At 33.7% G+C, this 13326-nt stretch overlaps 1 protein-coding gene across 2 annotated transcripts in view; it reads right to left on the bottom strand.

Annotated features, from left to right (window-relative positions):
- Positions 1 to 378: 378 nt before the first annotated feature.
- Positions 379 to 13326, bottom strand: part of LOC106458057 (glypican-6-like) — a 115059-nt gene continuing 102111 nt past the window's right edge. Inside the window, exons 6-10 of one of the 2 annotated variants that reach the window (XR_002610302.1) lie at positions 12915 to 13045; positions 7042 to 7316; positions 6209 to 6384; positions 2279 to 4677; positions 379 to 2184 (exon numbers count right to left, since the gene is read on the bottom strand). Coding sequence is in view for 1 of the 2 variants with exons in the window: in XM_013917511.2 (XP_013772965.2) it covers positions 4430 to 4677; positions 6209 to 6384; positions 7042 to 7316; positions 12915 to 13045 (830 nt within the window). In the remaining variant the exon portion in view is untranslated. Of the gene's footprint in view, positions 4678 to 6208; positions 6385 to 7041; positions 7317 to 12914; positions 13046 to 13326 lie in introns of both variants that reach the window. The other variant, XM_013917511.2, reaches the window with a different exon arrangement.

Raw genomic sequence — 13326 nt, forward strand, 5'->3', positions numbered from 1 at the left:
ATCAACCAATCACAGCCCACATCAACACCTCCTCACCAAACCACTCATGGTCCAACTAATTATCCAATTATAACCAATTATTATTCTGACCTAAATTAGAATATTTCTTAAACGTCATCGATTTAATTTTCTTTATTACCTCATTCGCAAAATTCTTTTCGCCACTTCATCGTGAAAATACTAACAACATTATCAATCAAGTAAAGAATATAGACTTCTACAGACTTAGGTTTGCAACACCAAAAGTAGTGGTGTTCTAATGTTGTAATTGTATTTGTAAAGTTAGGGACAAATAGTTTGAAAAACCCCTTACGTAATAAGACTAAAGTATTTTACGCGTTTATACAAATAATGTTCTTAAAGAAAACAGAACCAGAGAAATATCGTACGTTTTTATTTCACTTCGCTGTAAAGTCACAACAAGAGTTGTTATTAAAATACAAGAGACGATTTTAAACAAAATAAACCACACCCTGATCAAGATGTTGCTTACAATGGCACGCTCGTTAACTTTCAGCTTACTAAGCCTATTACTGTACACAGTCTTTATTTTTTTCCTGTTATAGTAGTACTAAACACCGAGGTAAGTAATGTAACACATTTCTCTCAAACTGAACAAGTTTTATTTCGTATAACCCAGACAGTTAAAATAGTAATAAAAAATAAAGTCTTGGAGAGAAGTAACTTTATTAATAGTATGAAACGAGCTAATTCTAGAAACAGCTTCTTATAGACACCTTCAGCTGTATATAATATTAATAGGCTATCGGATTCAACTTCTTCCAATAGTCACAGCTCATGTAACCATATGAAGTTACAACAAACACTCTCAATTGTAAGACTCGGTTTGAGTTCCTCCAAATCAATTACATTAAGTAGTTTCTAGTGCTAAATCATTATATGGAGTTTTACCTTTTTCTAATCATTAACACCAGTCTCAAGTTTTAGACTTGATTTCTGCTTTTCTTAACCAAACAAAACCATTTCAATTACTCGCATTATTTTCAGCTTTTCACAACAAATTACAAAAGACTATCAAATGCATGTTTAGTTTGAACTCTTTTTTTCAACCAATCACAATAAACATAATTAAATATTATACTCAGTTTCAGCTCTTCCCAACTAATTATAACACTGTAATTTCTTTAATTATTGTTAGATTGAGTTTCAACTCTTTTTAAGCCCATTAAAACTCGCATTCTCAATTTTTAAGTTGTTAAAGACCTACTGTATTATACACATATAACTTATTACACAACAAAAGGTTTATACTACACTATTTCTTCAAGAAAGCATATTGAATTTTGACAAAGAAATCCATTATTTAGAGCTAAATATAACAAACGTACTCTACTGTAAATGTTGAAATATGCTTTTCTTTAAAATAACTCCAATTTTATAACTTTAACTTTCATAGCAACTGACAGAAACAAAAGTTGCTATGTAAAAGTAAAAAAAAGCCTTAAATATTGAAAAAAAAAGAAAGGTCAACAAACATTTTGAATCTCCTCAAGTAACCAGATCTCAACAGTGTCATGATTAAAAGTGGGGAGGTTCAGTTATGGCACACAAGTGGATATAACTCCTACTGAAATCATTACATAGATATATATGTATATATTTATATACAAACATTAACACAAACACAAATTATTCAAGGAACTCTGGATAACTGGAAGTTCTGATGGAGTTACTCTTATTGGCACAGATACTTTTTTACAGCATACACTAAATACAGCAAGTGTACTTGTATGGATGGACAAAAAGTCCTAGCACTTCAGAAAATCCCTCTGTTCTACACTGGTTTTGTTTTGTTCACTGTATTTTCACGTGTTTTTTGAAGATCGTGTTAAGTTTTATTGTACTGTTCTTTGGTGTAATCACTCCTCAATTGAAAAATATTTAGATGTAGGTTCATAATGTGGGTGATGTATATATTATTTGATGCAATTATAGAACAAGGTCTTGTCTCCAATGTTTTATTTTACTTAACATGGTGAGTGAAAGAACACTTTAAAGTAGCATGTTAATATTTATAGAACAATCTTTATTTGGAGTTACATAAAGAAAGTTATAAAACTGGGTAGCTATGCATTAAATAGATGAGAATGTAGAAAATTATAAATGTGCATAACTTAAAATATACACACAAATGGAAAGTAAAGGCTGTTTTCTACAAGATACCTATGTGCAGTTGCAGAAGTTTTCTGTGTAGTAATTATTTATATAATACATCTGTAGTGCAGTGCTAGTATAAATAAGCAGTGATTTGTGATACCTATGTGCAGTTGCAGAAGTTTTCTGTGTAGTAATTATTTATATAATACATCTGTAGTGCAGTGCTAGTATAAATAGGCAGTGATTTGTTCACACGAATGTGTGAAAATCTATAAACGGTTAGTAATGTACTTATGTAAATATCCAGAATAAGGGATATAATTGTGCAAACATGTAGTGACGTAGATGTAGATTGCATTGCAAGTGTTTATTTTGCATCTGTGCAAGCTGCCAATGAAAGGCATATTTGATAATAATTTGCTTGTTGAAGTGTGTAGTGGTGTATATATAAATGTGTAGTGATTTGTATGTAAGTATATAATGTAAATGTGTAAATATTGTGTTATGTGCTTGGACATATGTAAAATACTTGCACATACCTAAAGTGGTATTATGCAGTGCAGCATTAAGCTATAGATACAACAGTGTGCTTTGTTCTATTATGTGATCTATCATATATGGTATGTACAGTAATTTACTATATACGGGGCTAAAGGTGACATTTCAGTTATGGTCTAACATGTTGTGTTTATAGTTAAGCTACCTTTTGCAACTGAAGGTATGAGAAGTATCTCATAAACATGAGAAAGCATGAATCATAATACTCTCGTATACTTAGTTTTTCACTACACGACTATGTAACACAACAAAAAACACATCTATAAAACATGTAAACACATGACTATGTAACACAACATTATTCTTAAGTTTCTCCACTTAATTTCAAAGATCGGCAAATTTTCCTAGTTCTGAAAAGAATACTCAAAGCAATTGGGTAACTAACTACAAGGTATAGCAAAAGATGGAATTAATAACATTATTAAATAGAAGGTGTAGAAAAAGATGGAATTGATATTGTTATTCTTTCCAAACATATTCCTGGGGACTAAAGAATTTTGAGGAAACAACTGTATGAACATTAACTTCTATCAGGGATGACAATATATCACACTATAAAATTTGGGCATAAAAAGCAATATGGAAAAAAATCATTTCAAATTTCTTTTCAGTTTCAAAGGGAAGTGTGTAACAATGTTTAGATAAGAATACACAAAATCATACAAAATTCACCTCTAAACTACATAACGAAATGTGTGTTCATTTTTCTTTTTAAGCATTTAGGAAGCTGCCATGTTGAATCTTCTAATAAACTGTAACACTTAAGAAAAAAAACTGTCTTTCTTGAGCTGTCCAGAATATTGGAGACAATGCTATATATTCAGATTATTTTGAATATTTGTGTCCTAAAATGTACTACAGACAGGTAAAACACTACAGTGAAAAGAAAATCTCATATAATCAATACATTTATATATTCTAAGTATAAATTAATAAAATTTACAAGTAGTTTATGAAATGTAAAACAAATTAATAATATCTCTGCCATCTGTTCACTAAGCCAAAGAGAAAATACACAACACATCACAACAGTATCACTACTAATTTTACATGAGGATAATAATAGCTATGTTAACTGTAAGTACAAGAAAAATCTGACTATACATTAAAAAAAGTTTCTACTCCCAAAGGAAGTGAATTAATTAAGTAATCAGATAATTATAAATTTTTGTAACCTAATTTAACTGGATCTTAGGTTACAAACAATGGTTTTGTAAATACGTTTATTAGGACCTGATTTTGCTTAAAAATTAAAGTTTTCCAATATTTATTATAAACTGATATATATATATGAATCAATACACGGAGAAAGTGCAACTTTCCTGATTGATTGTCGGAGCTTATTTTGTTTATTATTAAGACTTCTGTAATATTTGTTTTTAAAATCAATTCTTAAAGCTCCGGAGATGTACATCATGGAGTTAAGTTGACCATCAGTTTTACCAATTGAATTCCTCAAATGCAGAGTTTATAAAAATAAGTAATTTTTATATTTGTGGGAAATTCACATGTGGTAAAAATACAGGGAGAACACTAGTAATCTTTTTTTCACCAAATTTTTCCAACAACATCCTTTCCCAAAAAAACTCCTGAGTAAAAAATCTGTTTAATAAATTTTCTTTCTTCAAGTCCAAAAGTTGTGGTCTTCTATTTCAAATAGTCAGTTTGTTATTTCTCCTCTTGAGGAAATATACTGTTTGAAAAATACCAAGCATTGATCTCCAAATGGTAGTACTACTGATAATTTCTACCTTCACAAATAGATGACACTGGACATTAACATAGCTAACAAAATCACTAAAAGATTGGACGATAACATTTCTGGAGCTGCTGATGGCTTTTCTGAAGGTTGTTCTGTGGACTCAACTGGCCATCTCGGGGCAGCAGGAGCTCTAGTAGTGGAGTAACTAAAGTAAATGTCAGGAGAACTATCATCTTCAGTGTCTTCCGGCATCCAGCCACTTCCACTGCCACTGCCACTGGCTGCCCACTCCGTCTCAGCTAAATTGGAAATTATGCATTATTTAATGAAAACAATATTGAAATATATATAAATATTATATTCGGTTTAAAAAAAACAAATACCTTTGAGATTCCTACTTTTACCATTGTTGGAAACTTAGATTAGTGAAATCTGTCATTTGTTTAATTTCCTAATGAAACAGTTATAGAGTTTAGAGTTATAATACTAAAAAGATTATGGTTCTCAATTTTTACAATACTTAATTGTGTTCTGCTTAAATGAAATTGGCTCTAATGTTACAGAAATAAAGTTTGAAACACTTTCATTAGCATAGAACAAGAGACAATAAAATGGAAAGAACATTTGTGCACAATTTGACTGGATCCAGATAAGAAATGAACACAAAAACAAAACTATTACAACTTTAGCATGAAAAAGCAGTCACCAGGTTTGGTGCATCCTAAAAAACTCTACATCATTCATTAAGGAAGTTTGTGGATCCCAAAATCATAATATCTAGAATTAGTACCAACAGCTGTGTAATGGTTCCAGTATCAACAACTGTGTAATGGAACCAGTACCAACAGCTGGGTGATAGAATTAGTACCAACCACTGTGTAATTGGAACTAGTACCAACAACTGTGTAATGGAAGCAGTACCAACAGCTGTGTAATTGGAACTAGTTCCAACAACTGTGTAACGGAAGCAGGATCAACAACTGTGTAATGGAACCAGTACCAACAGCTGGGTGATAGAACAAGTACCAACCATTGTGTAATTGGAACTAGTTCCAACAACTGTGTAATGGAACCAGTACCAACGGTTGGTACTTGTTCTATCACCCAGCTGTTGGTACTGGTTCCATTACACAGTTGTTGATACTGGCTCCATTACATAGCTGCTGTGTAATTGGAACTAGTTCCAACAACTGTATAATGAAAGCAGTACCAACAGCTATGTAATGGAGCCAGTATCAACAACTGTGTAGTGGAACCAGTACCAACAGCTGTATAGTGGAACCAGTACCAACAGCTGGGTGATAGAACTAGTACCAACTGCTGTGTAATTGAGTCAGTTCCAGTAGTAGAGTAATAGAAGTAGTATTAAACTAAAATAATTTCATACTACACCAATTTCAGAAAGAATACTTACATAACATGAGTGACAACTAACTCTTTTAATGGTAATCAAACTCAAGTAACTTGTTTGATTCAAGATATGAAAACTTTTGATGAGCAAGAACAACTATGCTTAAAAGCAGAAATTCTACAAAATCGTCATATAATGAATATAATTTTAAAATAGTATTCAAATTCAAATCAACTGTTTACATTTTGCATTTACATGTTCTAAAAGTATGTTAATTATAAAAGTAATATTAAGGCTTTTGTTTTAATTTCATGCCTTAGTTTTTATTCTCAACCACAGATTCTCTCCAATCTAGAATAAGAATAAACTGGTAAAACTAGGAACTCGGGAATAGTGATTAACTTATTCATTTCCCATTACATTAATGTTCATCTCATATAACAAGTAATATTTGGGAAACTAGAATGCAGGGTACTCACAAGTGTCTTCCCACTCCACATCAACTCCTCTGTAAGCGTTGTTTAATTTTGAAGTAATAAGTTGTAATGTTAGTTTCAGCCGAGCTATAACACTGTTTTGTGTGGTTACATCTAAACTGACCTCTGGGTTGTCCTTTTGATTGACCAATCCATTTCCTACTAGACTGGCATCATACCTGATTGAAAAATAAAAACATACCCTTAATTTCATTAACATAGAAATAGGCATATTTGATTGTTGTTTCAGTGCAATGTTACACAATGAGTTGTCAAACCCTGGCTTTTAGCACATAAGTCCACAAAATTATCTCTGACTCCACCAAGGACGAGGGAACAGTGGCTTTCAAAACGGTTGTAACTACGTCTCATATCTTTTCAAATTCATTAAAGAGTGTTTTTCCTTGTGAGATGCTACTCATGAAATCTATAGCATTCTATAAACAACATTACAACAACAACCATCAAACCATAAATGAAACAAACCCAACATTTTTCTTAAATACTTCTAATTCACATAAAGTTTACATAACGTTACTGTAAATCCCTAGTTTTTGATGTCAAAAATCTGACCTTTACTATATAACTGAGCGTCATGTGCAAAACTTCAACAGGGAAAAATAATGTATGAAGAAAAAAAAATAGACCATAAGTATAAAGACACTTATAAATGCATCGTTTTATTTAATACTTTCTTAGAGACCGGTTAAAAATGATAATCAATCCTAATATAAAGAAGTAAGGACATGATAATTTTAGTACTTAAACATATTTATGCCTCAACATAGAATAGTTAACTTTATGCTTACTAGATGGCACTAAACTCTATAACTCACTTAGCTTTGGTTAACCCATTCCAACAGCCTTCTTGATTACTCCTGGTGTTTCGATCTCCTGTAACTTTCGGATTACTACACAGTTCGTTGGGAAGATTTGACCAAAAATCTTTTGTTCGTCTAATTTTCTTTTTAATTTTATCAACAAGCCGATCCAAGCCACTTTTAGTAGCTCTGTGGAAGTTATGACGAGAGCCAAAAGTATATGTCTTGAACTCTAACTCCTTCCTAGCTTCTCGTTTTCCTAGGCGAGGTTTACCGCATTTCTCAAACAACTGGAAAATATAGAAACTATTATGTTTACAGAACTTTCAGGAGCTCAAAATGCACAAAATAAAATAAAATTTAAACCAATAAATGTTTGGAAAGAACAACAAATTTCAAACATATGACTACTTTACGAACAGAAAATACCATGTCAATTATCTTTATTTATCCAACCTAGTAGTTGAAAATTATGATCACGATGAGTCTATAACTTACAAGAGGCAGAAGAAAGATCTACAAGTTTCATGTGGTAGTAAATCAGAGGCAAGATAGAAGAACAATGATGACGGGTCTACAGTTTAATACACGCGGTAACATGATAATGGAACAATGATGATGCAGTAACAACACAGTATGAGAACAATGATGACAGGTTTAATAAACGCGGTAACAACGTAGAGGAACAATGATGACGGGTTTACAGTTTAATACACGCGGTAACATGATAATGGAACAATGATGATGCAGTAACAACACAGAGAACAATGATGACAGGTTTAATAAACGTGATAACGACGTAGAGGAACAATGATGACGGGTCTACAGTTTAATACACGCGGTAACATGATAATGGAACAATGATGATGCAGTAACAACACAGTATGAGAACAATGATGACAGGTTTAATAAACGTGATAACGACGTAGAGGAACAATGATGACGGGTTTACAGTTTAATACACGCGGTAACATGATAATGGAACAATGATGATGCAGTAACAACACAGTATGAGAACAATGATGACAGGTTTAATAAACGCGGTAACACGGGAAGAGAACAATGATGACGGGTCTGCAGTTTTATAAACGCGGTAACAACGTAAAGGAACAATGATGACGGGTCTGCAGTTTTATAAACGCGGTAACAACGTAAAGGAACAATGATGACGGGTCTGCAGTTTATAAACGCGGTAACAACGTAAAGTAACAATGATGACGGGTCTGCAGTTTTATAAACGCGATAACAACGTAAAGGAACAATGATGACGGGTCTGCAGTTTTATAAACGTGGTAACAACGTAAAGGAACAATGATGACGAGTCTACAGCTGAATAAACGTGGTAAAAATGTAGAACCTGAAACACGATTTGTTTCAGAATACCTACACTAAGCTACAAAAGGCTTTCTGTGCATAACCATCCATAAGTTTGAACAAGAACGAAGGCAGCTAGTCCAAAGTTAACTCTCCGGTTACCCATGTCTAGCTGAATAGTTGGAATTAAACGTCACTATTAGAGCGCACCTACAGCCCAAAAGTGCAGGGTATGTTTGTTGCAGCAATGGACCGCGACCGTGAACCCTTTGATTCACAGTCCGAGTACGCTAACCACGTTCGGCCCAAAGAAACGACGGGGCGAGGTCTATAGTTTAATATATGCGGCAACAAGTTAGAGGAATATGGACGACAGGTCTTCCTACAGTTCTTAATACATGTTAGAGGAATATGGACGATAGGTCTTCCTACAGTTCTTAATACATGTTAGAGGAATACGGGCGACAGGTCTTCCTACAGTTCTTAATACATGTTAGGGGAATATAGACGACAGGTATTCCTACAGTTCTTAATACATGATAGAGGAATATGGACGACAGGTATTCCTACAGTTCTTAATACATGATAGAGGAATATGGACGACAGGTATTCCTACAGTTCTTAATACATGATAGAGGAATATGGACGACAGGTATTCCTACAGTTCTTAATACATGTTAGAGGAATATGGACGATAGGTCTTCCTACAGTTCTTAATACATGTTAGAGGAATACGGGCGACAGGTCTTCCTACACTTCTTAATACATGTTAGAGGAATGCGGGCGACAGGTCTTCCTAAAGTTATGAATACATGTTAGAGGAATATGGACGATAGGTCTTCCTACAGTTATGCATACATGTTCAACCAACTAGGGGAATAAGGCAGAGAACGACTCAATAATTTAAAATCCGAGATAACAACAATGATGGGTCAACAGTAGCACGATATAGGAATAAGAGCGATGGGTCTAAGATTTTATAAGAATAATAATAACTAGAAATACGAGGAGGATGTACCTACACTGTAACAGACTTGGTAACTTTTTAAAGTAAAGTATAATTCGTTTTGAATTCTGTAATACACCAATTAATATGTGTGTAATAAAAACATCACCAGTTAATCGTGATTTTTAATTACATTTCTTGAGCTTAAAATTAGCTTCTCCGGTTTAGGCATCCATTGCACAACAAAGAATTTCTTGCACTTCATTATATAGAGATAGCGTTTCAGACAGATCCTGATTAGTTTTAGTATTAAACGAAAGACCACATGAGCTAGAAAACACTTGTATTCGAAACTGAATTTCGTCAAATTTGTTAAGACTATTAAACAAATTTGAAAGTATCACTTCATCGATGTTTCTAGAACACAACATTTTGTTTGTTCGTTATTAAGCACAAAACCATACAACTGTTTAGAGTAGTAAGTCCAGGAACTTGCCACTGAGCCATTAGGGGGCCAAAATAAAAGATATATTATTTCAGTTTAGTTTTATTATGTTAATATAGCGTTTAAAAATAAAACTACACTATCCCGTTTTTTGTATTCAAGTTTGTAATTATTTTTTATTTCTAGTAGTGTTTTGCAAACTCAGTAATTTTGTTAGACCTAAAAATGTTCACAAACTAAGAACATATAAATGGCCATCATATTTTTCAAAAATGTTAATGGTATTTCTCATTTTTTATTTCTGAAAATGTGCAAGGGTACTTCTAATATTTAACATCTACATTTACTTCAGATAGTAGGAATGTCATTTTACAATATAAATATTAATCTATTCTATTAAATTAATATTTACATTAGTCCAGGTGATGGGTGAGTAGTTTTACGAGTGACATGTTCATTTATTTATTTTTTTAGTTTAAACGCTGTGAGAGGATACGAAGTTTGAAACATTTCTATGTTTACACAACGCCACTTGAATAATGGGCCACTTTAACCTGAGAAAAGACTAAACGAAAAGACCACCTCCCGAACTCCCCCCTTTTTACCGCCTCTGATGAACAACAAGGTATGTCAGACCACAAGACGTTTTTGCATAGCGACATACCACGCCGGCAGGTCGCGCTGCTGGCCTAGGTCTCAGGGATGCCCTGCTGGGCTTTGCCTGCCGCCGCCACCACATTCCATCCGCCGACAGGTGAGGGGGTCAGGCTGCGCCTAACTTCTTCAGCCACGGCTACACGCAAGCTCGGAGGCCATGAGCCTCTAAACGCGAATAATTGCGCATACAAACCGCCAAAGAAAAATCTCTCCTACGCCAAATCTCTACTGATGAAAGAAGCGCGCGTCAAAGGAAGTTCCTGATAACAGTGATGGATGACGGCGACGGAAGTTTACCGCCCCAGCCTCCGGTGGGCCAAACTTAGAGATGGGAACAAAACAAGGTGAAGTCTATGCACGTGCTCACGTATAGCCAATTACCTAAACTATTTGTGGATATTGTACTGGACGCATGACGAAATGAAGTCGTTCTTAAAAAATATCACAAATGCTGTTTCAGTGTAGCGGCGTGATATAAGACTATAAAACTTTTAAGTTCCAAAACTACCTGTTTCAGTGTAGCAACAATGGCGTAATATAAGGCTATAAAAGTTTTAAGTTCCAAAACTACCTGTTTCAATGTAGCAACCATTATGTGGTATGATATAAAACTTACAAACTCCACTTTAATGTCAAAATAGCATACAATTCTAGAACCACTGCTGCCTTTCAACATAATTCACTAACTTTGTACGATTAGGTTATCTTTAACAATCGTTCTTCAAAATGTTAAAATACGTTTCGAGTTTCCTATATTATATTACCATGGTTGACAACTTTATGCAGGTCATCGGTAAATCAGAATGTAATAAATACTTCAACAAATCTTCATATCACACAAAAGCCTGATGATTTTTCACAATAACAAAACCTAATTGATAACTGTTAACTTTATACTGTTTTGTTCACAACTGTATATTTCACACTCACTGTCTAGTTTAGAATCGCTTAGTTCGCGCTTACTACCTAGTTTACAACTGTTTTGCTTACTAATTGTCTAGTTTACAACTTTTTAGATTACACTAACTGTTTAATTGACAACTGTTTACACTCACTGTCTATTTTACAACTGTTTACACTCACTGTCTACTTTACAACTGTTTTCACTTTCAGGTAGATTTTCTTTCAAGTTGTTTTCAAAAATGTAATTTTTTTAAATGAAAAAGCTCATGTTAAACATAAATAACTCATGATATTACAAATACCATAAATATCAGACTTCCTGGTTTTTCGGTCGCTTGCCCATGTTCGAATATAATGTCCTTCATTAAACTGGCGAAACGCTTTCTATCGTTGTTGATGATTTTAGTTGTTTTTTCTTCTTTTTTTATAACTTCCATTAGTTTCTATCTTTGGATATGCACATAAATGATGCTTTTTACTATTGGTAAGTTGTGAGCTACATACTCAATTGTTCTTGATGATTAATTTATTAATTTAACGTTTCAAATAATGTTGAATAAATTAGTGAATTAAGTGTTGGGATTGTGTGATATAGGAATATACCAAATGTTTCTCCTTTCTGTGAAATTAATATTAATTCTGAATTTATTATTAGTTTTCTGAACATGAGCAGTTTGGCATAAAACACGTGGCCCAGAAAACCGTTAAGGTTTCTCAGAACTAGCTTTGCCTTGTGACTGTCACTATCTCCAGATTCGTACCAGATATCACCCCATCTGCCTGCAAAAATGCTGCTGCGTCCTTCCGCTGGCCGATTGGGTGATGTCTATAAGTCGCGGTTTATGAATGTTATGAGAGAGAGGCTGATTACGTGGTGACACAATCCAAGACAAAAAACCTGGTTTCCCGAGAGCTGGAAACCTCGATTCTGATACAGCTCTGTCTGGTTTTCAATGAGTTTAGTTCTCCGGGAATTCGTTCCGAGAGAAGCCCGAAGTTCCATACACTGATCCAATACACTCACTGTGTTTTTGTCTTTGTATTTATAAAGATTGTGTCCGTAGTGCTTTACACCTGATATTCAGTTCAGTTACTCGTAGACCTCAGCTCAGTTGGTATACATACAGCACTGTCCCATAACACTGTATCTTATCGAATCTCCTATTTGGTGGACTTATCCGATATAGTTCTCATGATAATTCAGTTCACCTGAATATACCACAGTTGCATCTTAAAACATGTAAACAACGAGAATATACACAAATGATATTTAAATGCTTTCAAATCATTACAGGATTTTAGTTTTCTTCTACATAATTTGTGATATTGAGCGTATTTAGTTGGTTTGTTATACAGAATGGACTTCATTACTTTACGAATTACTGTTTAGTTTTGATCTATATAGTTAGCTTACTTGGAATTTCTTAATAAATGTGCAAGTTTAGTTTCTGATTAGTTCAATAAGGCAAACATAAAATGAACAAATTTATCTCCCCGAGGACTGAGAGCCACAAGTTTGATTGATATATTGTTAAGTTTTTTTTTTATCATTAAGAACTTTAAGACAGAAGGGTACTCTCAATATCAGTAGTACATTACCATAATATAATACCGTATACGTACTCTTTTCGACACTGCTGGACCGTTCTCCTGAAAGTTCATCACTGCTTCAGAAATTCTTATTTCAATAGGATCGACTACAGCTTCAATGTTAAACGAGCTTTCTAGTCGGGAAGCCAGCATCAAGAGAGACTCTATGTAAAACACAAACAATGTGAGATATGCATGAACTTTACTCTCAAAGTTCATGACAATTGTATATATATATATCATGGTTCTATCCTGTAAATATTTTTTACAAACAGCGAAATACAGTTCTGGTGGAAAAGGTATATCACCAAAATTAAATGTGCCTTTGTTTGGTAAAGGTTTGGAATTAAGAAATAAAACAGTTCTGCCTGGAAAAAGTGCGTTATCAACAATGATATACGGCTCCGTTTAGTAAAGGTTTAGACTTAACACTAAAAACAGCTAA

This window comes from Limulus polyphemus, unplaced genomic scaffold (genome assembly GCF_000517525.1).
Source record: "Limulus polyphemus unplaced genomic scaffold, Limulus_polyphemus-2.1.2 Scaffold410, whole genome shotgun sequence".
In the NCBI taxonomy this organism is placed as follows: domain Eukaryota; kingdom Metazoa; phylum Arthropoda; class Merostomata; order Xiphosura; family Limulidae; genus Limulus; species Limulus polyphemus.